Below are 27,713 nucleotides of genomic sequence, written 5' to 3'. Positions count from 1 at the left end.
TCGAACTCAGTAACTGTCTTTCAGTCCTACGCTTAAGTTCGACATTGGGCTCAAAGATGCCTGCCTACAAACTTCTTCTGTAATGGTGCAAAAAGCGTGGTGGACTGAGTCGTCACCTTTGGGCTCAGCGACTCCTCAAACAGCAAGAGATCGACAAATGCGAAGAAAGACCACTGCTTAGAAGTTCATGTGAGCTTCAAGGTGTGTTAGTGATGTCACATTGGCACCTAATTTCGCTACAATGCTGCCCAGCACCACTGTGGACGCGTCACAAGATGGTAAAGTCGTCACACCCGCTCTCACCCACATTTGACCCGTTCTTTTGCTGCCTCTGCGGTGAAGGTCAGAATGGCGACACATAGCGATAAGCCACCCAGAATCGATACGAAAACTCCCCAACGGGAGACTTAAAAGGCGGTATTGTAACCATCCCTTCCCTTGGGGCGTTATTCCCAAACATTTCGCGAAACAGAAGCGCTGAAAGAACGAAAACATTCTTTGCTGCTTTGGATCATGTATAAATGTCGTCTCAGTGATTCAACCCTACACTAACGATATGCTAGGGCTGTAACCCCACTGAACATGATCTGTCCCCTTTGAAGTGTAGGGCGACCGCAATTTTGGCTCTGGTGTACAAGGCAGAATTGCTATGGACCGTTCAAAACCATTACATGAAATTTTAACTTCATTCGAAGCATGTAAGGTGTTTTATGGTTTTACAGCACTTCTGTGCAACGCTCTCCTGTGGCGTGAACACAGGGAGGAGGGAGGGAGGGGGGCGCTACATTATTATGTGCCTGAGTACAACGCCAAAGGGTCCCTCTATCACCCACCAGTCCGGCAACACTTTTGTTGAGCATTTAGTAAGGTACCTATTGGAAACTTCGATATCAATTTAGTCTCGCGGCTGTTCTAGCGCCTTTAGTTACGCACACCGCAACTATAGTTTTGACTAACAATCGGGTGTCAGAGGAGCCACGTGGCTGAATCGGCGTGGTTTCTGACAGGTACATTTATAAGGTGCCCAACAGAGATCGATGAGTGGCACCTTCCGTGATCACAGCACAGGAGGGCACGAAACACAAGCGCTGAAAAAACATAGAACGCCTTAGCTTCTTGGGATTACGATTTCGTTGAATGGTTTTGAATGCTTCCCAGTGTTTCTACCATATATACCAGAGAAAAAACAGCTGATACACTGGACTCCAAAGGCCTGATATCAAGTTAGGTTGGCTTGCAGCTTCACCATGTCCTTAGTGTAGGGTTGGAACGCCGAGAGGTTGGCAGCAGTGTGGAACGTTGTGAAGAATGTCGTCCTGTTTCTCACCGCACTGCAAACTGTCCTGTATGACAGCAAAATTTTGGGAATCAATGCCCTAAGGGAAGGGGTGGTTTCACCGGCGCATTTTACGCCACACCCTGAGGTCTCTTCATGTTAATTCTGAGCGCCGATGTGTCCGAAATGTTTCCCTATGCCGCTCACAGGAAAACCGCGTGATTTTAAGTCTGGGTTTCACAGCTTCCACTTCCGTCGCAGAGGAGTCAAAAGAAGGGATGAAAGATGGGTAATGGGCGTGTGACAACCTTATCGTGTGACGCCTCCACTGTAGCTTTGGGCAGAACTGTGATGAAATTTGGTACCAATATGGCCTCAATAGCCAGCACGCCTTGGCGCGGTTGTGCTGTGTACTTTTGTGACACATAAAAGTTTTCCTTTGTGTTTCAGTTTTCGAGTTTAAATTGTTACTAGGTGGGAATGAATAAAATATATTGCAGAAGTTAACAAAAACTTATTTCCGAAATATTACAAGTTGTTTTCAGCGAGACACGTTTTACAGCAAGGTGCTGTAACAATGAAACTTCGCATACAGCTCAACAGCATGAATTCTCTTTGCAAAGATCTTTGTTGTGTATTCCACATACCTTCTTGTTGGTCTTTTTTTCGCTGTGGGCTGCAGAAGGTCTGGAAAATTCCCGGCTGTAAGACGTGTTGCGTTCAGTGTTCGAGGTAGGTCCTGCTGATGGCCAACTATTCGCCAAGACTAATAAGAAAGCTCATTCTACTTTGTTCACCAGCATGCAATGTGCAACAAGTGGCGGAAAAGCTCCTGTTGATATTTTTTCAGCCTCCGCCTCGACATCCGACAGGTGTGCGACTGAGAATCGTACCTATCCACGCCTTCCATATTCTTGTTGTAATCAACGACATGTAGCTTTTGAATGATTTCGTTCTTCGAGTTAACATTTAAAAATGTATCGTCATGGAAACTGCTGGCCGGAACAACGTCTCTTTTTTCCTTCCATTTCATTACTATCTGTTTTCCTCTGTTCTCTATTATGCACGCTGCTTTCTTCAGTTTTTCCTTTTCTTACGAAGTCAGGGAACCCCTACCTGTCCTGCCGCATTGTACCGACAACGGCGGTGCAATTGCTGATTATTTTGTCTACCAGATCTGGACTAGTGAACCAGCTCTCACGATAAATGTAGTCACCTTCATCAAGTAGATCAACTGGAAGCTCCAAAAAATTGAAAAGGTTATTGTTTCTTCTTGATAGTGGCTACCATAATTAGTGTCCTTTCCACTGCAAGCAAAGATCCATATCTACCGAAGCCGTTTTCACAGAGGTCGTAAAATGTAATTCGGAATTTTCTGCATTTTGATGGAATAAACTACCTCCATCCAAGCCGTCCTTTCCAAAGCAATAACGATTCGTGAACGGTGAGGTTCCTTTCTGGCATGTATACTGATCTGAATTTACGTCACAGATGCCCCATAATCGGGTGAATTTTGAATAGTTTTCTGCTGATAACACCCAGCGGGTCATTCGAGGTACTGTCAGCAAAGTGGAGGAATTTCAATAAAATATGAAACCGCTTTTCACTCATCAGTTTTCTGAAGAAAGGTGTGTCAACTGCTTTTCTCTTTCAAAAGTACATCTTATATTCTGGTCTGTGGAGAATTCCTTGAAGTATGCACATTCCAATAAGTGTTTTTTGTCTTATGGCTTGTAGTATCCTGCCAACTGCGATGGTGAAAAATTGTGATGAGAAGCTATGAGCTGTTGTACATAAGTTCAGCTATTCAGCTATTACTTTGCACAAAGCGTCTTCCACAAAACAAATAAAACAACTCATCACGTCACATTGTTTTAGAGGCCAAACTGTACCACTACTGAGACTGAAAAAATATTTATTACGAACTGAACTAGCACGCACAATTGATCTATGTACCATCTGTTGCAGTAGTGTCTCGTCGCAAATGTTTCTAGCCTCAACATCTGAAAACATCTTGAAAACTTGCAGAACTGTCAGTGAAATTATCGTCGCTTTCTAAAAGCAGCTGCACTTTCTCCGAATCTGATAAACGACTTATTTTCGCCATTGCAAAAGATCACTCACTAACGCGGCGGCAAATACAGACAAACAAGTCGCGCTTTTGCGGCTGCGTCACAGGACGTGTACTATCGTCTCGCGCTTGAGTGGAAAATGTTACAACTAGCCCACGAAACGCTACCTGAAAGAGCTGCCTTATAGTGAACGAAGCTGCTGATATCACAGTTTCAACGGAAGGCCGGTAATTCGTCATTCCCACTAGCTACTAGCCACATAACGCAGCGGACAGATATGTCCGTCTAACCCACTGTGAATAAGCAGAGCGTCGAGGGGTACATCCGTCATGTCCACTTACAGGATTAAAGCTCACATGAACTTCTGAGCACTGGACTTATTTCGCATTTTCGACACCTTACTGTTGAAGTGTCCATGAGCCTGAGGGTGACGACGCAGGACCCCGCGCTTTTGTGCACCACTACATAAGTAGTTTGTAGCACCTTTGAGCCAAATGGGAGACAATAACGACGTTGGAAAAAGTGATGCTTTAATTTTGTTGCACCGTGTATATTGGTAATTCAATCTGAATAGAACGCCTTCTCCCCGTAGTTTGAAGCTCCGATGTTTTTCCAAATCTCTTTTCTTTCTGTGGCGGTTGTCAAACTTCAGTTTATAGAGCTACAATTCTATCCATTAGCTTGTTACTGGATGGAAGCAGTCCACCGTTATGTTTTTCACTCTTTATGTAGACGTGAAAAGTGCAAACCATTTCTGTTGACTGACTCGTATGGTTGTGCTCTGACCAACGGCGCTGGGCTTTATCATACCGTAACATATGACGAATTTAATTCTTACGTTGTTCAGTCTTTTAGGACAAACAATATTTACGACACATGTCCTGGCGGAGGTTCGAGTCCTCCCTCGGGCATGGATGTGTGTGTTTGTCCTTAGGATAATTTAGGTTAAGCAGTGTGTAAGCTTAGGGACTGATGACCTTAGCAGTTAAGTCCCATTAGATTTCACACTCATTTTCTGTACAACACATGAAATAATACCCTCTGGAACTGAAGAAAATGAAAACAAACAAAATCGCTCAACTGACTAGCGCAGTTTCCTTTCTTGAAGCCGACCATCTGATTGGCTACGGCTTATTCTACGTTACTTTAAACTTTAACACATTTAAATAATCAAAACTTTACCACTTTCACGTTATAAATAAAGTAACAGTAATCTCCATTACCTGACAAACGATAAATTCTTTTGCATAAAACCAATACAGTTTCCTTCTTAGCTTTGAATGCCACGGCCATTAGCCTTGCACCAATGTGCTTTCTGATAAATAAATAGAGCAAAAGTAACTATTATGCACTCAACTTCATAACAAATATTCTATTACCTAATGATTCAATAAGGTGTCATGCAGTTATCGTTCAATGTGTTTTGTGTGGAGGAAATGGTGATCTGGTGGTTAACTGTAAATACCGGTAATTTAACTTTACTACATCTTTTAAACAAATAAAGTTACAGAGTTGATACTTACAACGTTTGTCACTTTATCGATGCTCTTCTATATGAAATATTGTTCGTTAAGATCGACGAAAGCGTTCACACTTTAGTATTCAGATCTTTCTTACAAAACTTGCTAATTTCACTTTAACAGTAAATCCTAAGCTATTATAGATATGATCAATATTCAAGGTTTATTGGGATCACCAGGAAAATTTATGTATTGTAGGATGGCAGATTAAAATTACTGTGGCTTAATTCCCTGCACTACTAGAGAATTAATTAGTTTTCATAAATGTTTCCCTTTATGGCCGATCTTAGGTCCGCCATATTTTACACTGCTACATCTCTTCAGCCACAAAAGCCTTCTACTGGGTTTCCCTATGACGTAGGTTTTCGTCTGTCTCACTCGCACACTACAGCGCTGGCCTCAATAAGCAATAGACGCCTGTGAATTTACCCATCTTGTAGTGAGTCTGCGCCCTTTGTGGCACACGGTCCTCGACGACAGGGTTCGTTTCACAATTGCTGTAGGCTGACTCTTTCGGCCATATATTTAAACAAGAGCGCAATGCTCGTTAACTCACGAGTTGAATCAGTGAGTCAAGTAAATTTTAACAGCTGTAGTCGGAAAGGGGAGAGGGTGACATAAAGTATGTTGTAAAAGGATTTGAGTCACTACGTTTCCGTTTCCAAGAAAAATTGAGGTCACATGTCACGATGCAGCATCCTTTTCGCACCATGTGAAATCATTATAAGACTTGAAAAGAAGGGAATAAGTCACTTACCCCAATTAAATTGATTTCAAGAAACTGAAGAATTTGTGACTCTGATTCACAGGCGATACAGCCGAGTAGGGTAAGTACCACAGTAAGCGAAAGATTTGCTTTCGAGTACCTCGGCTCGAGGTGGAAATCACAGGTTCTTTGATTTCTCGAACATCTGATGATTATAAGAAGAATTTTGCCAGTTTTTGAGAGTTCTAGCGAATCAAAATGACAGAAACGTATCCTGCATCACTACTTCTTTTAAGGGCACGGAAAAGTAATAACGTAAACCCTGTTCTAGAAACTACTGTACTTCCAACAGGCGTTGGTCCATAGCTCGGTACTTATTTGAAATTCGTCTGTGGTTGTGGCCTCTCCTTCTTAGGTTCCAAGAATCTATTTGCAGAGTGTTATAGTGATTGACGACTTTTCAATGTGGTGTGTTCACTTTGACAACAAACGATGATATATACAAATGTATAAATTATTTCTCGGTCACTGTCCAAGTCATAGCGTAGCAACGTATCTGATGATAACTTATTCCTCGCCACTAATTTTTAGCCCATCCTTAAGAATGGCAATCCATTTAATCAAGAAGTTCAGGAGGTTTCCACCAAATGATAGTAAGTAAATGAAGGTGGGTATTGATTAGGTTACTAGCTAGTTTTTCAGGTACTGAGTTATTAGAAGAAATATCTTTCATGTTTTTTGTTAGCGATGTAAAAATTTTTACATCAGTGTCACACTTTGTTAGAGAATCATTGCCTATCCTGTCGACGAGTTGAAGCAAATTAACAATTCTTGACACGTAAATTGTTCCTGAATTAGAGACATTTGTGGGGAGCTTGTATTGACTTCCTCGACTAGTTTCATGTGAAGGTAGTTTGCTGATGCCGCTCTTGATCGATCAGGAAGTTTCACGGATGTAATCGTGATGAAAGTTTATCTTGTGGTATTTTTAATTTTCACGAATGACAACGAAAATAGAAAGAAGGGAGACGCTCAAACCTGCTGTCGGCATAAGATCTTCTGCTATGCAGTAACTGCAAAAGAACTGCTCAGGTTAACGACTCCACCCAGCGAATGGATCACTATAAACAGGATTACATGCTCTCGCTGCAGGAAAGTGACGCAATGTTTCGTGATTGGGAATCTTACAAGAAACCTACCCTATCCTTTCCATTTAAATTACGACAATATCAGTTGCCTCCACAACAAGGATTCCAGCCATCTACAACAACTCCAGCGCAACACAATTAATATTTATTAGTTACTTCACGTTAAGAGAAAGTTAAACCAAAAATTGCCTCTGGATTCGCTTTGGCGGGCACAGAACTGCGTGACGATGGTATGTCGTGTGTCACAGAAAACGTGGATAGTAAATTAAACAGCCGGATGGTCACAGTGTTATATACCTGAATAGGAAAGAAAATTGCAGACTTGAGGTGAAGTGGTGGATGAGTGTGACTTGTGAGATAAGCACAAGGCGGACGAGTGTTGAGGAGAGAGATTCGGCTGTTGGACCCTACCGCACTCCGGTTTTACTAATCATGCTCGACCTCTTCGACTTTCAGAAAAGTGTTGTTTGATGCACCAAGTAAAGTAAAGTGGACAGTAAAATAAGAACAGTATGGCCAACGTAAATCGTGTAGTCGAGTGAATTGTTGACATTGATGTCTCGAATGTGCCTTTGGAACCTCACCCTCTTTACTCCTGTCAAATATAAAGGAAAGTATCTGCCACGGGCCTATTGTAAAAAATCTGATTTAAACTCGTCGTGCAACCGTGTGCACCGTAACAGTTATGCTTCGGTTAGCCGTGATGCGTCTGACTGCGTGATCTTGATTACCGAGCACATCGTAAATTTCACACTCATAAAGAACTGTTGATCTAATATTTACGCTGTTTCCTCTTCGTAGTAGTATTTTCTGATATTCATGTCGTGTCTCCATCCGGAATACATCTATATTTGGACCCATTATTTCGGCTGTCTACATTATCGCCGTCTCCAAATGAGCAAATTAATTTGCACTAACTCTGCGGCGGCTCCTTTATATACCAACATTAGGTCTAAAGCGCCTGCGCGAATGTAACTGCCTTCTAGCGCATGGCACAACAACGCACCAGGAAGAAAGCTCGCGGAAACTATAAATCAATATCAAATATTTAGAGCTTTTGATGACTGAATCAAAGACGGCTGTTTCTTAATGTGGAATAGAGCAGGGTTCCAACTTTTACTTAAAGGGTACCCCTTATGTCTGTTTATAATATTGTCGCACAACCAGATTTCAGTGGCTTCTTTCACTACACAGTCCCAATACCGCGACGCAGGGACAACAACTTGTGTCTCATCGTAAAACATTTTATGTCCTTCAGTAAGCAATGTTCCGCCGATGCGAATATTTCTGTCTGTAATAAACGCGTGTGGTGGTGATGTTCCAGGCATCGATCCTGGACCGTACGAATCGTTTTCCAATATAGGTTTTCCCGCAATGGCAGGGAATATTGTAGATCCCGGGCTTTCTCAAACCTAAATCATCCTTCACTGAGCCCGGCAAAACCTGGTCACGATCGTGTCACCTATCGCCACCTCCGCGAAGCTCCTGCCTCTTTCCTCTCCACACTGGCCAGGCTCTACAATGTAGTCCTGTCCACCGGCTACTACTCCAACCTGTGGAAAACCTCCCGTATCCTGACGTTCCTCAAACCCGGTAAACCGCCGTCCGCTGTCTCCTCCTACCGTCCGATCAGCCTTACCTCGGTCTTCAGCAAGGTCCTGGAATCCATCCTCACAAGACGCATCCACCAACATCTCCGCCAGCACCACCTCCTTCCCGTTACCCAGTGTGGCTTTCGGCCGTCCTACTCTTCCGATGACCTTCTCCTTCACCTCACTCATCTCCTCTCTGAACAGCTTAATTCGCGTCGTTCCGCTATCTTCCTCTCCCTTGACCTTGAACGAGCCTATGACCCCGTGTGGCATTCCAGTCTCCTCTTCAAGCTCCAAACCTTCGCCCTTCCTATCAACTACGTCCGTCTGATCGGCTCCTTTCTTTCCCAAATTCCTTTCTACGTCACCATCCACAACACGGATTCCTACACTTTTTCCCCACCGCTGGTGTGCCCCAGGGTTCCACCCTCTCCCCTCTTCTGTACCCCTTGTATACGGTGGACATGCCGCCACCTTCACCCCCCATCCACCTTCTCCAGTACGCCGACGACACCGCTTTCCTTGCCCTTGCCCCCACCCTGCAGCGCTCCCAACACCTTCTCCAATCCCATATTGACCATTTCACCACTTGGTCCAACCAGTGGTTGCTTAAGGTCAATCCTTCCAAATCCCAGGCGATCATTGTAGGCAAAACCACCCCTTCCTTCCGTCTCCTCGATTTCTACATCACCATCTATGGCCGTCCTATCGCCCTCACCCCCACCCTTAAGTACCTTGGTGTCACCCTCGACCGTCGCCTCTCCTGGACCCCCCACCTCCAGACAATCCAAGCCAAGGCACGCTCCTGACCCTGTCTCCTCAAGCTCCTTTCCGGCTGTACTTGGGGTCTGGACCCCTCCACCATCCTCCATACCTACAAATCCCTCATTCGCCCTATCCCTTGCTACGCCCACCCCTACCTTTTACAAATTCCTTCAGATCCTAGAACGCCATGCTCTTCGCATCACCTGTCGCATCCATGTCCCCTTCCCCACGTGGATCCTGTATGACCTAATTCCCTTCCCCCGCCTCCTCCTCTTCCTTGAACGGATACAGATCCTCTACACCTCCCATAAACTCGATCCTCCTCACCCGCTGGTCTCTCCCATCCTCTACTGCCCCCGTCCGCTGCTGCGCCTGTACTTCCCACCTGCTCTCCATCTCTCCACTCTCCACACCCTCTCCCAAGGTGGCTTCCGCCAGCTTCCCCACCCTGAAGATGCCCCCCTCCCCTCCATCTACCCCTCCTACCAACTTTGATCCTCCCTCCCTCTTCCTGTGTTTGTTCCTTTGGGCACCCTCTCTCCCTTATATCCCCCTTCTCTCCCTCGTCCCTTTCTCCCCACTCCTCCCCCAGGCTTCCCATACCCCCATCCCTCTACTCCACCTCCCATCTCCTCTGCCATTGGCATCTTTGCTCCCCCCTCTCCCTCCCCCTCACCCCTCTTCCCCTCTTGGCAGGTCCCTAGACTCGCACATGTTACATGGACATTCGCGGAGATCATCGCCATCAGTTTCTCTGTGTGTCCATCGTGTTTGTGTTAGTGTTCACCATCACACTCCCACGTTCACCTGTGCCATCGAATCATCAGTATTTGTGGGCCGTGCCAACGTGTTTCAGTGCCATTTTCGTCGAGTGTGAACGGCTCCATGTTTTGTATGCCCTGTGTCTACTGTTTTTTTGCCCGTCTATCTATTTATTATGTATCTTCTTAATATTTTTTCTCATTGTAAACTCGAAGGCTGAAGAGCAGCGTACGATGCTGCTGCCAGCCTATCTATGTATATGTATAGGTATAAAAATTACAATAAACGACAAAAAGAGCCCAGCAGAGCTCTGGTCTAAACTGGTGGACGGAATACATTTCTCATATTAAATTTCTTAAAAATTCTTTCTATTTTTAAAGATATGCTTCCCGCAAAAGGTAAAAATGGTACCGATTTGCTTTCCTCTTCTGTTGGTTCCCGCGAAGGTCCAATCTGTAGAGCACAACGGATCTGACTGTCAGTATATCTATTCTGCCTGAATACACTTTTCGGCTGAACCAGTTGTTCTGTCAAATTATCTGCATCTGAGATGGCATGAGCTCTTTTTACCAATGTATGTAGAACTCCATTGCGTTGGCACGATGGATGACAACTTGCAGCATGAAGATATCAGTCCGCATGCGTGGGCTTACGATAAGCACTATATCCTAATGTCCCATCATCCCTCCTGTAGACCAAGACATCTAAAAACGGAAGTTTTCCATCCTCCTCAACTTCCACCATGAACTTAATATTAGGATGCAGACAATTAAAACGATCTAGGAAACGTTCCAGAGCATTCCTCCCATATGGCCATACCATGAACGTATCGTAGACAGTTGGTTTTAAGGACGCCATCTTCAGTGCCATGTCCTCCAAATCTCCCATAAATAATTTGGCAACTGTGGGGGATAATGGACACCCCATAGCCACTCCGTCAGTTTGTTCAAAGTATTCCTCATTAAATAAAAAAGTATGTTTACGCCAACAGATGGCGACAAAGCTTAGTTGTTCCTTCGTCCAATTTTTCACCAGTTAACTGCTAAGAATTTTCAACAGGAACTCTGGTAAACAGGGACACAACATCAAAAGTAACGAGCAAATCTGTGGCACTGAGAAACAAAGACTTCAGTGTGAATAAAAACCAGACAACTGGATATGTTGTATTCGCATTTTCCTACATGAGAATGGACGCTAAATACTTGGCTAAGTTGTAAATAGGAGCGTCCAAACTGCTGACAATAGGCCGAAGAGGAACTCCTTGCTTGTGTACCTTAGGCAAACTGTATAATCTCGGCGGGACTACAGCACCAGGTCGAAGTTTTTTAACAACGTCGTCAGATAATGAACTTTCCTTCAAAATTGAAAGCGTCTTGCCTTTTATACGTCCAGTTAGATCGTTCTTCAATTTTTCGTATGTCGAGTCTGCAAGCAAAAGATCTTTTTTACACACATAATCGTCCCGTGAAACAAGAACCGTTGCATTGTCCTTGTCCGCAAGTAGAATTACTACATCCTGGTCTTCTCTGATGGACCGGATCGCGGCTCTTGCAAGTGAGAGATATTACTTCGCAGGGGTTCAGGATTGATGCGTGGAGTATTATGGTCCCACGCCTTCATTTCAGACAGAAAAATTTACAATGGCGGAACGTTGTCATACTGAAGGACATTAAATATTTTACAATGAGACACAAGGGGGTACCCTTTGCGTCGCACTAATGTGTAGTGACAGAAGCCACTGAAATCCTGCTATCTGACAATATTATATACAGAGGTTAGGGGTACCCTTTAAGTAAGAGTTGGAACCCCGTTTTGTTTGAAATTAATAAACAGACGTCTTTGACCCGGTTATCAAAATCAGTCAACAGTGTTTGATACTGATTTATCGTTTCCGTGAGCTTTCTTCCCGGTGCACTGTTGTGCCTTGTGCTAGGGGGCAGCTGCGCTCGCGCACGCGCAGTAGACCTGTGGTCAGTGTATAAAGGAGCTGCCGCACGGAGGTTGATTTCATCTAGAGGGTTGGATTCCCTCCTTCGAAAGCACAAGATTCCAGAGCCTGGGCTACCCTCAGGGTATGATCTACGTCTTCGAAGCGGTAGTTGCTGTTGCTGTTACGTTTGCTGACTGCCTGTCTGTCTGTCGCCTGCTGCTGCTGCTGTTGCAGTCTGTCCATCTGTCTTCCTGCCTGCCTGTCTGCTCGCCGTCCATCGTCGACGCCACTGCCTGCTGTCTGTTCGTCCGTTCGTCGCCGTCCGTCCGCCATCATCCATCGCCGCCGCCACCACCTACTGTCCGTCCGTAGCCGTTCGTCCACCATGAGCACTCCACCTCCACTGTCATCTACACCTCCCTCTCCTCCTCTTCCACAGTCACTTCCTGGAGTGCCGCCCCTGGCCTATCTCCTTACACCTCACCTCCCATTCCCCCATTTACCCATTCCCCTATCTCCTCCCATGCTGTGTACCCCCACATCTACACCCTTCCTCCAGCCTCTACACCTCAACAGCTCCCACCATTACCCCCGCCCTCACATACGCCTCTGTTGCCGCCTCTGCTGCCACCCCTTAGGTGGTCAGGTTCCCTTCTCTCACCCACCCTGTCACTTCGTCATCTGCATCCTCTGCAGGCATCATGTCGTGCTGAGTCACCATCACCACCACTGAACCATCTGCTTCTCCCAGCACCTCCACTACACCACAGGGATCTGCCACCTGCCACCTCCATCTCCTACCCGTCCCTCTCCCCTCCTCCTAGCCTACAGTCTCTCAAAAAAACCCAAAAGTGGGTCATTACCGACTCTGCTCCCACCACTTCCCACAAAAAGTCAGCACCACCTCCCTGTCCTCCCATAGTCTCCATGGAAACCACCCCTCCTCCAGCCACCCATACCCCAGTGCGTGCCCTCCACACCTTTGTCCTGTCGAATTCCGATCCTAAGTTCCTTGATGCCTGTACCCTCACAATGGAGATACAAAAGTATTTACCTGGTTCTCCCATCTCGCTACTCATTCCCCACAGGGAAGCAGTCCTTATCAAGTCTCCATCCCCCTTCTTTCACATGGACCTCCTCCGAAAACTCCCAGGTGTTTTATTTGACCCCCATGCATTTTTGACACCCTTCCTCTCCTCTTCCTCTCCTCATCAGCTCCAGCATCCGGGTCGCCCCACCCTACCTACACCGCTGTGATCAACAAGCTCAGCCCAGTGATCACAGAGCATGAGGTGTTGGCAGAACTAAACTCCCACTCAGACCTGGAAATCCTCTTTGCCTGCAGTATCCACAATGCCTCTGGTCCCACCTACCTCATGTGGGTCTTCTTGGAGTCACCCCCTCCACTGACCATCTCCTCACCCAGGGTGCCCTGATTTACCACCATCACCACCCTGTTGAATCCTCCAAATGCCCTCCCCAATCCTACCACTAACAGCGATGCCTCATGTACAATGATCATCTGACTCCCAACTGCAAATCCCCCTCCCCCCACCTGTCCCCATTCAAAGGCCTCCCACATTCTTAAAAACTGCCCCAATCTTGCTGCTCCTCCTTCCTGTAACACCTGCAATGGCCCCCATCCCACCTACTCCCACAAGTGTAAAGCCAAACCCACTCCAGCCACCCCTGAGCGTACAGTCCCTGTCCATCCCACTGATCCCCCTGTCCACCCTAACATTTCCCTCTGTCCACCCCCCATGGCTGAGGTAATCATCTGGTTCCTTACTGTTGTACTCCACCGTTTTCAGTGCCCCCACACCTTCCAACAAATCTCCCTCGCCACCGTTTTCCACCTGAACACCTTTGCCACTTACTCCCACAACCAAGCGCACTTCATCTTCACCCACCTTGACTCCCTAGATTAAGCCTCTCTTCCCCCCTCCCCCCTCTTCACATCATGGCGCAGTACGAGTACCACATCCTCTTCCTGAACATTCGCTCCTTCCACACCAACAAATGCCGGCCTGTGTGGCCGAGCGGTTCTTGGCGCTACAGTCTGGAACCGCGCAACCGCTATGGTCACAGGTTCGAATCCTGCCTCGGGCATGGACGTGTGTGATGTCCTTAGGTTAGTTAGGTTTAAGTAGTTCTAAGTTCTAGGGGACTGACGACCTCAGAAGTTAAGCCCCATAGTGCTCAGAGGCATTTGAACCATTTTTGAACACCAACAAATACCTACTCAAGCACAACCTCTCCCTCCAGCTGGTCGACACCTTTCTCTAGAAAAAAAACTTTCTCCAGACCCACCATTCTATCCACACCTCTCCCAATATCCTCCACCACACTGACACTCCACGTCCTCGTGCGCAGGGTGGAGTCACCTTAAGCATATTCCCATCTGGACACAACCTCTCCTCAATGACCACACAGAACACGTTTACCTCAGTGTCTTATTCCCCTCCCTCTCCATTACCTGTGCCACCATCTATGTCCACCCCACTGTTCCTCTTCAATATGACTTCATCTCACACATTGACCACAACTTCTCCACTTATGTGATTGCTGCCCACCTCAACATCCTTAGCTGCTCTCCTACTGCCCTCTGGTGGTGGCATCAGTTCCTCTCCTAGATCGAAGGTGATCTTGTTCCCCTTCCCCAGCACACCTGATCTACCAGTGACACCACCCCCAATGTTGTCATTGCCCCCACCAACTTCCTTGGGCGTACTGCCGCTGCCATCCTTGACCCCACAGATAGCAATCACCTCCCTGTCCTCCTCACCATAACATCTTCTCACCGCCCCCATTCGACTCCTCTCCCTGCACCCCCTCCCAAGGTCGTCCATGACTACCACCATGCCAACTGGGATACCTACTGGGAATCCATCACCACCCAGCTCGAAAGCCACCCTCTTACCTATCGCCATCCTGATGACATCATCCACGCCTTGTCCTTCCTTCAGAAGGTAATTACTAATGCCGTGGAGGCCCATGTTCCAACTAAAACCAATCCTCTCCCACTGTGCCACTCTCCCTCTGTGGGCTGTCCTCCTCCTCTGTGAATCCCACTGCTTCTACCGTCCTTCCTGTGCACTCATCACAGGGATACACTCCAACGCCACCCGCAAATACAGCAATACGTATGGAACCTTATTACAGCAATGAAACGACGGGACTGGCACCAGACCTGCACATGACTCAACACCAGCCTCCCTATGAACTCCTCCAAGTACTGGTGCACCTCCCATCACCTTGTTAATTCCCATTCTGTTCCCCACTACCCCCCTTCTCCATAACGGCCACCCCCTTCCTGACAACCTCAGTAAGGCCAACCAATTCGCTTCCCACCTTTCCAAGGTCTTCTCCATCCCAAGTGACCCCCACTTTGATTATTCTCTTTTCCCCACCTTCAAGGAACGTGCCGATGCCTCGGTCGCTCCACTTGCTCCTAGTCTCCAGTAATTGGGGCAGTTGCCCACTCCATCTCAGCACAAGACATTAAACTCATCCTCCAGTCCAAACACAGCATGGCCCCTGGTCACGACTGTGTCACCCACTGCCACCTAAGAGAAAGCCCCTTTTCCATCTTGGCTGTCCTCGCCCATCTCTATAATGTCATCCTCTCTACTGGCTTCTACCCTGACCTGTGGAAGACTTCCCACATCCTCTTATTCCCCAAAACCAACAAACCCCCTTCCGTTTTCTCTTCCTATTGTTCCATCTGCCTCACCTCCATCATCAGTAAGGTCTTCGAATCCATCCTCTCCTGCAGTATCCATCAGCACCTTAATCAACACCACCTCCTCCCCCTTACCCAGTGTGGTTTCCGACCCTCCTTCTCCACTGAAGACCAACTCCTTAACCTCGTTCACCTTCTCTCCCTTCAGCTTAACTCCCATTGCTCCGCCATTTTCGTTTCCTTCGACCTCCAAAATGCCTATGACCGTGTATGGCGTCCCAGTCTCCTCTTTAAACTCCAAACCTACACCCTGCCTGTCAATTTTGTCCAGCTGGTTGCTTCCTTCCTCTCGCGCCATCTTTCCTGTGTCACCCTCCACAACACCAACCCGTATCTTTTATCCCACTCCTGGCGTCCAGGAGAGCTCTGTCCTCTCCTCTCTCCTTTATCTCTTGTATACAGCTGATATGCCCAAGCCACCCCCACCAGTCCACCTTCTCCAGTATGCTGATGACACCACCTTCCTGGCTCTCTATCCTACCCTTCAATGGTCCCAACATACCCTACAAACCCACCTTAACCAGTTCAAAACTTGGTGTAACCAGTGGTTCCTCCATCTCAACCCCTCCAAAACCCAAGCAATCATCATAGGCCACACCACCCACTCCTTCCATCTCCATAATATCTACCTCACCCTTTATGGTTGTCCCATCTAGCTCACCCCCACCCTGAGATACCTTGGCCTCACCCTTGACCTTCACCTCATCTGGACCCCTCACCTCCAGACCATCCAGCAGAAAGCTCATTCCCGCCTCCACCTCCTGTCTGGGTGGGCATGGTGATTGCATCCTTCCACCATCTAACACACCTACAAATCCCTCATCCGTCCTATCCTCTGTTATGCCAGCACTGCCTGCTTTTACAAGGCCATCCAAATCCTCGAACGCCATGCTCTCCACCTTGCCTTCCACAACTGCCTTCCTTCCCCCACACAGGTCCTGCATGAACTCATCCCCTTCCCCCACCTCCTCCTGTTCCTCCAACATCTCTGCATCCTTTACATTGTCTGCAGGCTTGATCCCCTTCACTCTCTGGTTTCCTCCTTCCTTTCCACCCCCTGCCTGTTGCCACACCTCTATCACTGTATCCCTCCCTCTCCCCACCTCCACACCCTCCATCACCTTCATCAGGGCAATTTCCTGCCCCTCCCCCTCCCAGATGATGAACTTCGCCGTGACATATACCCTTCCTTCCAACTATAATCTGGCCTTGTTACCCCCTTCCCCAGGGCCCCCTTTTTCTCTCCCCTCCTTCTTCCAGAGCGAATTTTCCTCCTTCCCCCTGAGACCCTACACCCCATCCCCACCTCCTTCCCTCCTATGCCCGTCTCTACCTGGCCCTCTTCGGCGCACCCCCCTCCCATCTCCCCCCTCTCTTCCCCTCCCTCCCTTCTTCCCTTCTCCCTTACCTCCTTGCACCTGGCAGATCCTCCGTTCTGATCATCGTCAGTGTGCCATGTCAGTGTTATGTGTAGTGCTGTTCTCCTGTGCGTTGATAGGTGTGATTTTAACTGTGTGCTGGCATTGTACTTCATGTTACTGTCAGTGATCCTTATATGCTACACCAACCATCGATACTTTTATGCTCTGGTCACACTGCACCTTGTGTTCTTCTAACTGTCCCAGTTTGTGGTTTCTTGTGTGCGCTACTTTTTTACGGTTTTTATCTCCATTTTACAGTCACCCCTTTTTTTCTATTGTCTTCCATGATGTTCCCCCTTTTTTATGTCTATGTACACCATGTTTTCTCCTTTACGTTATTTTTAAATGTCTTCTATTAGTTGTTATCTGTCTTTCGGCTGAAAAGCATCGCATATGCTGCTGCCTAACCTAAAGATGATGGCCAGGTGGACCGCCGAAATATTGTGTCCAGATGAGGACATATTACAGAATTTACGCTTTTCACAATAACCTTCTGGTCTTAAGAACTGTTACTACTCTGGTAAAACAGGTAATCGGTAGCAATATTTACTATTTATTACGACGTGTAAGCCTATACTGAATTTATTATTAAAAGCAATTGTTTGTTTAATTCCAAAGCTTAACGTGGAAATAGGATTTGGTCGTTTTACCTATAACAAATGCACAAACGATAGCACTTCAAGAAGAGAAAGCACTACTTTCACTACCGTTTTGGCAGTTAGCCATATCTACCAAACAAACTGTGACTGATAAGTGTCAGGATGAGTGTTTCAACATACCGTCAGTGTATTCTTCTGAAATAAATACTAAATTATATCAAGCCCAAACGTGATGGGGCACATTCCGGGCATTCTTTCGTAAAAAAGTGGATTACTAGAATGCAAGCTTTCTCTTACTGCTGCAAATTTGTTCGAAAACAGGACGGACGAAAACAGATACTTTGACTATGTAACCCTCTGCCTGCCACTAGGAAATGTGATTTGACTACAGAAAATAATTAATTCGTGTCAAATATAGTTATAACCGAAAGTGATTATAACTGTAGGAAGTTTAAAAAGGCCGCAAGTTCCATTCCAATGCTTTCATGAATGGCGGTTAATTCCGTTTAGAATTCAGTTAAACATGACGACATTTTTACGTTGTCGAAACAAATTTACACGTTCTGGGAAAACTTGTGTTAGCAACAGATTAACTCTTTTCGAAAAACAGTAAAGAGAAATGACTGTGAATCATCTCAGTAGACAATGAGTAACGTACCTGCTTAATTAAGTGGTTAGGACGGCTAATGGAAAATTAGTCTGTTACATAGCCTGGTACATTGGAACATGAATTGAAATCTGGATTTTATTACAAAAGGTACCTTGGGTCACCACCTGAACTGACCAACCACTTAATTACCTTGAACATCTGCTTGAAAAACAGGTTTCTGAATCAGTCTCAATTTAAAAGGAGATGAAGAAAGTTTGATGTACTTTGATAAATGAGAATCAGTTTTGGAAGTGCTCTTAAATATTCTAAAAATGTGAGTTAAGCTGGGGTGGGAGAGCCTCGATACGGAATTGGATAAAGAGTTGGTGACTTGTTTAACATTACGAATGTCTTTAACTGTATATTTGTTTCAGGATTAAAACTTTAAATAGGGAAGCACAGGAACAAACGTACATTTAACAGAAAAACCATACTCTATCGTGGAGTGTTGGTACTGAATATTGCTGGTAAAACGGACTGAAATGCATAAATGAATAGCATGATCATTTCACATTGGGAATTCCGTGGGAAAGAGGCATTAAAGGCGTACACATTTAGACTGTTTATCACAGAGAATGAAGGTGTTCAATAATTTAATAAAGGATACAAGATCTAAACTTAGAGAGAGACTAGCTCGATGGTTGAATACTTTAACAGAAAATTATTCTCAAATTTATAAAAAATTTCGATTAAAAGCAATGAGTAGGAACCACGTCCTGTGAACAATTCTTTCGAAAAGTAGGAGCTACCAGCCATTCACAAAGAAAACTCATGCAAATCTACACAGTGGCCTTTTATTCATAAGACTACCGAAACATCATCCATATGCTCATGATCAGTAACACGATTTCTTGAGGAATTTTGTCATGCTCATACATCCACGTGGCATTATGCCCCACAATCCCAGAGTTATATAACACTGCTATAAATTCCAAAAAAACCGAAAGCTGTTTTCGATTCCTACCTACGCAAGGTATCCAAAGTTATTCTATAGTTGCTGAAATCCCCAAGAAGTGAATTAAGGATTCAGTTAAGCCGAAATTTACACATTCACAAAATTCCAACACTATGTATTAAACCAGACGTTATCTGTTCGGCGATTCCTACTGCAGTGGGGCTGTTCGCTATTCACCCACAGTCCCTAAAGCAGATTGGAAACTTGTGCAGAGACTATATGCATATTATACCTGTGACAACTTGACGAAAGTGATGGATCATCGCTTGCCGGTGTCTCTCTGACCCAGACACACAAAAGTTGGCAAAGCTGTCCGTATATTCAGAGAAATTTACCAAAAGTCCAAAGACATACAGACACTCCAGCAGACGACAAAGACACTTCCAAGCAGCCGGGTAGCGACAGGGAACAAGAAAAACATGGGGTTACTACGTAAATATGTGATGATTGCTTTTCTGTATTAATTTAAATTCCTAAAATGTATCTAGCTAATGTGGAAAATGATTCAGATATGAATTACAGAAAACGTATGGTAATTCAGTAGTTGAAATATCAGCATGGCTGCATGGCTGCTAGATATAGCATGTAGCTGATCATCTTCTCAGTCTGAATTTATAGGAGCACCGACGTAAGTAATGCTGTTCAGAAATGTAAAAGTGGGAATCAACCATAAAATAATATTTAAAACACAATATATTCAACAAAGATGTGCAGCAAGATACACGCAACATGTGGATAATGCTTCCAACCCACTATTAAAACCAGACCTCACATTCATCACCACAAGCCTGTGTGTCTCTTTGAGCTGTATTATATCGAATCTCGTTCGTTAAGCATACGTCAAGCGGTTGTAGAGTTGACAAATTTAGGTCAAAAAAACATTGCCAAATCTCAGTGCCAAGAAAATGCATATGGCTTCGAATCTCTTCAGCACCCTCAGTACAGTGGCAAAAGTAATATGTCATAAAAAGAATTTCTCGGGCCAGGCTTAAACGACTGAAGTTGGCACGAATAATTACAACTACGAAAGATTCCTACAGCTTAACTGGTGATCATTTTAAAAGAAGGTGATAGTATCTGTCTGATATTAGCCCTCTTATGATACGTTTTCCAGATAATCAGGCTTGATAAAGTAAAACTCGTTCAAAATGACATTGATGACTTAAGAGCACTTAAAACGTACGCATCTTTATCACATTGCACTGATAGAGAAATATGTCTAAGCCATGAGTTATCTTAATTTTTTGTAGGTTGATTAGTTATAAGCACGTATCATCTGGACGGCTGTTACAAAAACTGTTTTACAGTATTATGTAGGTATTGAAAACTGTTGAGACAAAGATAAAAATTCAATTCAGCTCAACAGGTTGCTCATATAGAAGAGTTTTAAGAGTTTTATATATTCCAACATCATCTTGTGACTGTCTGTAACAGCCAGGGAAAATTTTCATTCTGACAGTAATCTAACCTTAAGTTCTAAACAATGGGAGAACCCATGGTTCAGATTCCACCTTAAACAGCAGGTTCTTTCGTCCTGTTGGACATCTGCGATACGTTAGGGACTCGCAAGTCGCTGAAGTGCAATAAAAGTGAAAGAATAGCACCAGGGCAGTGAGCCATACCAAACTATTATTCTTGTTGTATACCCAAATTATTCCCCATTTTTGTTCATCGCCGACATTGGTAAGCAGCACCATAACTTTTTTCTTGAATTTAGGGAATAGGCACCGGTGATTTAGATTGGACTAAAGTAACAATAAAAATGAATAAATTTTCCATTTCTTAAAAGAAGTAATTTTCTTGTACTAAAATATGTCTCTTAACTAAACACTTTATTTCGTTATTGTCAGTTAATTAATTTCCTCCTCTTGGTAATTTTCAATCTTAGACAGTGGTTTATCTACCTCTGATATAATTGTTTGCTGCTGCTCATAGAAATGTTTTAATATATCACTTACAGTTTCCTGATCTAGGTGGCTGGTTAATTACAACGATCGTTATTTGACGTTATTTGATTCCAAGTCATTAATTTTGCTCTGCTCTAGTAGCACATTGGTTTCACAAAATGGAATTTCTTCCCTCTCTTCCATAAATTTAAAATGATATTAATTTATTTTGCTGGATTCGATCTTATCTACAACTTCTAAAGATTCGATTTTCCTTAGATTTATATTTTCACATACTGGAAGTTTAACTTCTGGAGCAATTTGTTCTACGACTCTGTCAGAATCAACATGAATATTATTGATTCTTTGGTGAATTACGTGGATTTTGACATACCCTTGTCTCTGTAGTATAGTGATGAAGTTTTACTGTACTACGATCCAGTATCATTACATTATTACCTTTCATCCTATCTACTTCGTAGCATGGGTTGACTCTTAGCCCAGAGTTCTGTTTAACAGTTTCTCCTGTATTATGAAAATGATTTTTATTTCTTCCAGCCCATGTATCTTCTCTTGTACTATTGAGACTGACCAACAGTCCTATGTTATTAACAATATGACTAACCTAGTTCGATTTTCTTATCACAAAATTTTTCGATGTACAGTTGGGCAGGCGATCACTTAACACAATAATGGGAAGTCTTTCATCAGTTGATTCATCTAACGGTTTTGACTTATTTACATACCACTCAAAAAAGCGTTTATATGCTCCAGACTTCCTTTCATTTCGTGAATTACATGGATTTTGACATACCATTGTCTCTGTAGTATAGTGATGAAGTTTTACTGTACTTCAATCCAGTATCATTACATTATTACCTTTCATCCTATCTACTTCGTAGCATGGGTTGACTCTTAGCCCAGAGTTCTGATTAACAGTTTCTCCTGTATTATGAAAATGATTTTTATTTCTTCCAGCCCATGTATCTTCTCTTGTACTATTGAGACTGACCAACAGTCCTATGTTATTAACAATATGACTAACCTAGTTCGATTTTCTTATCACAAAATTTTTCGATGTACAGTTGGGCAGGCGATCACTTAACACAATAATGGGAAGTCTATCGTCAGCTGATTCATCTAACGGTTTTGACTTATTTACACACCACTCAAAAAAGCGTTTATATGCTCCAGACTTCCTTTCGTATAGGCTAGTGTCTCTGGAGAGTTTATGCTGTGCCTGTTCAATCCCATATTTCTCCTTAGATCTTCTGCAAACCCCCTCCAGTTACCAAACACATCGCTCTGTAATACAGCCCATTTCATGGTGTCTCAATCTAAGAATCACATTACAAACTGGATATTTCTTTTATCATACGTCCAAGTGGGACATGTTGCCCCAAATGTGTTTAAAATATGACACAATGTTCTCCATTACCTTGTCAAAAGGACTTTGTTCAAATTCAGGAAAATCATTTCATAGTTTATTGTAATATTTCGACGAACAACCCCACTATCTTTTTCAGGTGCTGTAGCTTTTGGTGTTATGTATACTCGCTGTGTCAATGCTAACCACACTATGAACCACTATTGGTCTCACAGCCATTTGTAGAGCTGGTGCCAATGCCCAATATGCCACCTGATTATTGTAATACTGTACAGTTTACACAACTTAAATAGACACTACTTCTCAATGATACCTTGACAATTAAATTAATATTATTAAACATTTGATGAAATATCGTATACTCATATTCTGTATACAAAATTAAAACAAAAAGGAATATTTCAAATAATTAAGTGCAGTCACTTAAGCTGAACACACATCTCTTCTACTCCTTCTCTCTCACACCTCTGCAGAGTTCAAGCTCTTACCTTGACATGAAAACCTATTGACATGTTATCTTTAATCTTTGAGCTGTGCTTGCCTCAAAGTGATCTATGAGTTGATTCACTAACGTAATTGTTCCTTGTATTACCATATATATTCACATACTTTGGCTTCTATCCTGCACTCAGCAGTCCTCAAACACTCACAACACAATCAGTATGATCAAGTAACGTATCTGAAATTACATAAACAATTAGTGAGACTTACTAGTCATGCATGAATACAGTTTTGCACAAATCTGATCACAAAATAACTTGTGATATGACTCACAAGCATTACCCAAGAAAAGCTTTCACATTTGTGGTGCAAACCTTGAAACCTCTTGAACCTGAGCGATTCCAATTTCATGGCATTTTGAAACAGCGCTCAATTTACCTCATATAGTTCCACATAAGGAAGGAATAACGTGTGATTCAGTTAATTTCTTTTTCTCTATAACTTATGAAGTTTCACCAGAACCTTTTACATTAGAGTGAAACACCTCACTACTTTCTTAAACTTATCAAATCTCTTGGGTTTCCAAGAAGTCCTGCAGATGTTGGACGAAACCAATCGAACTACACTGCTGCCCCATAGTTTTGAAGAAACAACCAGTGGAGCCACATCCCAAAAGTAAGCTAGCGGATTATCACCTACCTGAACAAATATTGGCGTTAGAAAGTAGAGTCGGTAGGAAGTTCATCTACAATCTCCTCAAATTGGTGAATGTAAGAATCACAAGAACAATGGTAATGAGAGATGGCACAATTTCCATAGTTCTTTCATAATTCAACATGATGGGTGTGAAACAGTACAATGCAATAAAATGAAAATTGGTTTGTTTTTATTTCATGGAAATATCTATTTTTAGAGTTGTGAATGAAACTGTGGACTATTGTCTGAAATGAAATTTTCTACATGGCAAACTGTTTTTAGAAAACATAGTACAAATGCACATATGACAGACATACTAGTATGTCAGTGCCATACACTGATATCAGTTCTACCACAACAAAGTTATCTGAAAAACCGTTAATGGTTCTTGGTTCTGAAATGAATAAATCGACTGCAACAAGTTCTTTTAAATTCGAAGAAATCATAGGAAACAATGGAGCGTGAACAGCAACCGTCAGCAGCTTGACCTTCTGACAAAGTTTGCATGAACCGAATATTTTTCAGATTATCTTCTCCATGTTAATGAAGTAGTACGATCACAAATATTGTGACAACAATTTCTTGGTGCAAAATAGGCTTAACTGAGGGGAGTATAAAGAATCATATTATTAATTAGCCTCTGTGGTACACACAAAAGTCATTTTGTACTGCCGATATCCTTCTTCTAAACAAAATGTCATTTTTAACCAAGTACTAGTGACTAACTGCAACATTGGAATGTTCCTTACACTTCTGTGTAACTGGTCATGAAATAAACTGTTTTACATCAAGCGGCCTTGGTTTATAATACTAAAAATTACAACATTAGAAAACTGCAACAATATGTGAACACATGTAAATTATGTAGAAACATACCATGCATTTCATATATTTCAATTCAGTACTACCTCATTTTCCAAATCTTTAGACTAATGAGATACACAGATTTTTTTAATAACCGGGTGGCATGTGTCCCTTGTGATTGAATACATGAGTTCTTTCGAGATAACATAAATCACTATGATCATTACCAATTGATTAATCAGTAAAGAAGACCTTCGTGGACTGGCTACACTCTTATTAGTTTTTTGAATGTTTTTGCCCCATTCAGTTACATTTTGATTTTTTTATCATCTATGTTGTTAGATTCATATTATTAAAAACTGAACACAGCTGGGGAAGGTACTACAATCAAAACCCCATGTGTGTATGCATGTTTTATTATTGTTTCTGAGTGCGCAAATATTGTCAATTACTCAGTATCCTGGAACACAGTAGAGTGCAATGTGTGACAGAATGGGCGCTCCAAGCAGTGGAAAGAAATCATATGACAATAATATCTTAGACTGGAAGTTTAATAACTAAAAGTCGAAATGTGCAAGCAAGCTAAAAGTTAAAAAACCTGCATGATTGGGAAACATTGGTAACCTGTACTTCAACTAATACTAAACTGACCAGCATGAAACAGAAACAGCTTGACCAGGCTATATGCCTCTTCACAATTCGGAATTGCTGCTGGAAGAGAAACGTGTCAAGGTGAACAAGAGACCTGGTGGAGGGTATCTTGCTCGGTTTGTCAAAAACTGTGAATGTCTTTTACCAGGGGTGAGTTAACTGACACACCAAAGAGGTGGTTAAATGTATCCAGGAATTGTAAAACTTACCATGAATTTAAATACAATATTTCGAGTATATGAAGAAAATGTTCAGTACAATTTTGTTGTCACTAGAATGTATGCTGTTAATAGGAAAAGCTCTGTTAAAGAATATTACTGAAAGTTATTCCATTGATCAGAATATCTGTAAGATAGGAGACTCGAATTACACATTAAATGGAGGTGATGGAAAACTGACATAACCCACAACAATACGGAAATAGGAACCATAAACGGTAATCATTTCTAAGAAGGTCTTTACATTGTCTACATAAAGGTAAAATTTCACAGAATTTGAAAAAAAATCCTTGCTATGACCATCAGGAGACTCTCATTTAACAAAACTGGAAAATGGAAAAAATACAGCTGCTGATAAACAGGGTGTTTCAAAAAGGACTTTACAACTTTTCAAAAATTCATATAAATTAATTCACGGTACCTACAGACGTGATTGTAGTGTCCATTTGTAGGGAGATAAATCAAGTTTTGTCTCTTGTAGTTCGCTAGTGCCGAATCGCAACGTAAGGAGCGCTAGTGGCAGTTGTGTTAAAGATGGACCCAAGTGTGCTAGATGTCTGTTCTGGTTTGAAGAATCGAAGTTGACGACAACAACTCAGCGTAATTTCCGTACCAAACACGCTCAAGATCATCGTAGCAGGCCTAAAATTTATGAGAGGCATAAATGTTTTGTAGAAACAGGGTGCTCCATAATAATAATAATGAGCGTATAGCATTGGTGGCCGGTAGACCCCTCGCGGGGCGGTTCGGCCGCCGCTCCACAAGTTCTTGAACGCCACTACGGCGACTTGGGAGTGAATGAGGATGATATTATGATGAAAGACACACAACGCCCAGCAATCTCGAGGCAGAGAAAATCCCCCCCGCCGGGAATCGAACCCGGAACCCCGCACGCGGGAAGCGAGAACGCTACCACAAGACCACGAGCCGTGGACAGAGTGCTCGGTAAGACACGTGAAATCATCAGATCGTCCAAGCACATCCGTCATCAACCAGATAGTATACCTGGATATGTTACAATAATGCTTGTTACCATAGATCAGTGAGGACGACGAAGAATGAAATGTTTACTTCATGCAAGATGGTGCACCACACCTCTACCCGGCTGATGTTTGGGATTTTCTCAGTGACCACTCATGTGGGCAGTAATCAGCTTGACTGAAATCTACGTAGTTTCATGTTTTTCAAGTCATTGTACAGGCGTTTAGATCCGAGCAACAGATCAGTGATTATTTCATCTCTTACCTTTTATCCGACTGACTGTGAACTATCATTTGCAATACGTTCTATTTAGTCTACTGGCATCTGGATACTGGGTGGCTAGCTCGCTGGTGAATTTCTTTGTGTGATACTCTCCTGCAAATTTCAGATTCCGTTGCATTTGTTGAGGACATTATCTACTGTACTTGAGGGGACCTGTCATTGTACAGGCTACATTTCTAACATCATTCTCCCCCGCGCAGTACGACTGATCTATACAGCAGAAGTAACATAAAATTTGTACACACAATTAGGGTTGTTAGCCAAAGCATTTCTGAGAAACTCAGTTACATATCTCGTATATTATGGTATTTACAACAATATTTGTAAAACGCTAAGAAGTAGAACATTGTTTAGCTGAGGTACCACTACCTTTGGTACCGCTGATTGCGCAGCTTAAAAAAACATCCAGGCTACAGAAAACATTCTTTGTAGTATGCCATGTCTCCAGTTTCCTCTTCCAAAGGTAATCTGTGGGAAATACACAAAATTTATTTTACTACAAGAAATACATTTAGAAATTTTCACCAATAATCACACATATCTTCATGAAATTGTAGAATTTTCTGAAAATAGTAGATAAGGGAGGTACAGGAGGTCATTCTAATTACACTGGTCAACACTCATTTTCTTGCCAAGGATATTTGAGTGGCTTTAGGATGGGTTAGTGGTGCTGAGGACGAATATAGCAACCATTTATGCAGTTTGGCTCTAGTTTTTGAGATAATGCATGATTTATTCAAAAAATTAGAAAAAATTGCTAATACTGAACTCGAGCGCTACAAACTACATTGAAAAAAGAAAATAATCTTTATAAATAGCTTCTATGAAAACCTGATAGGCATTTGTCCACGTATAAAACATAATTGAAAAGTTTCTCTATAAGTATATCATTTTCCGTCCATGACGAACCGCTTCCTGGACGCTTTCCTTTTATAGGTCTCTTCAGAACAGTCACGTTGCAGATTCCAGCAATAATCTGCCATCATATGCCTGTCCCATCTTCCTTTATATCTTTCCTCTATTCCTTTCACATCTTGATGGAACCGCTCTCCTTGTTCCTCACTGAAATCACCTAGATTACGACGAAATCGATCCAAGTGGCTGTGAAGGAAGTGCAATTTTATGCTCATGTTAGCTCCTAAGTTTTGAAAGTTAGTGAGCATGTTTTTGACCAGTTCCTCGTAATTGGGAGCTTTATGATTGCCCAAAAAACATTTTACAACAGCGACA

At 43.2% G+C, this 27,713-nt stretch overlaps 1 protein-coding gene across 1 annotated transcript in view; it reads right to left on the bottom strand.

Annotated features, from left to right (window-relative positions):
- Nucleotides 1–12,838, bottom strand: part of LOC124622791 (myogenesis-regulating glycosidase-like) — a 64,468-nt gene extending 51,630 nt beyond the window's left edge. The window contains exon 1 of the mRNA XM_047148584.1: nucleotides 12,826–12,838. Within this exon, the coding sequence (XP_047004540.1) occupies nucleotides 12,826–12,838 (13 nt within the window). The remainder of the gene's footprint in view (nucleotides 1–12,825) is intronic.
- Nucleotides 12,839–27,713: the final 14,875 nt, after the last annotated feature.

This window comes from Schistocerca americana, chromosome 7 (genome assembly GCF_021461395.2).
Source record: "Schistocerca americana isolate TAMUIC-IGC-003095 chromosome 7, iqSchAmer2.1, whole genome shotgun sequence".
Lineage (NCBI taxonomy): Eukaryota > Metazoa > Arthropoda > Insecta > Orthoptera > Acrididae > Schistocerca > Schistocerca americana.
Note: the sequence above shows the minus strand (reverse complement) of the source record. Positions and strands in the feature narration are given on the sequence as shown.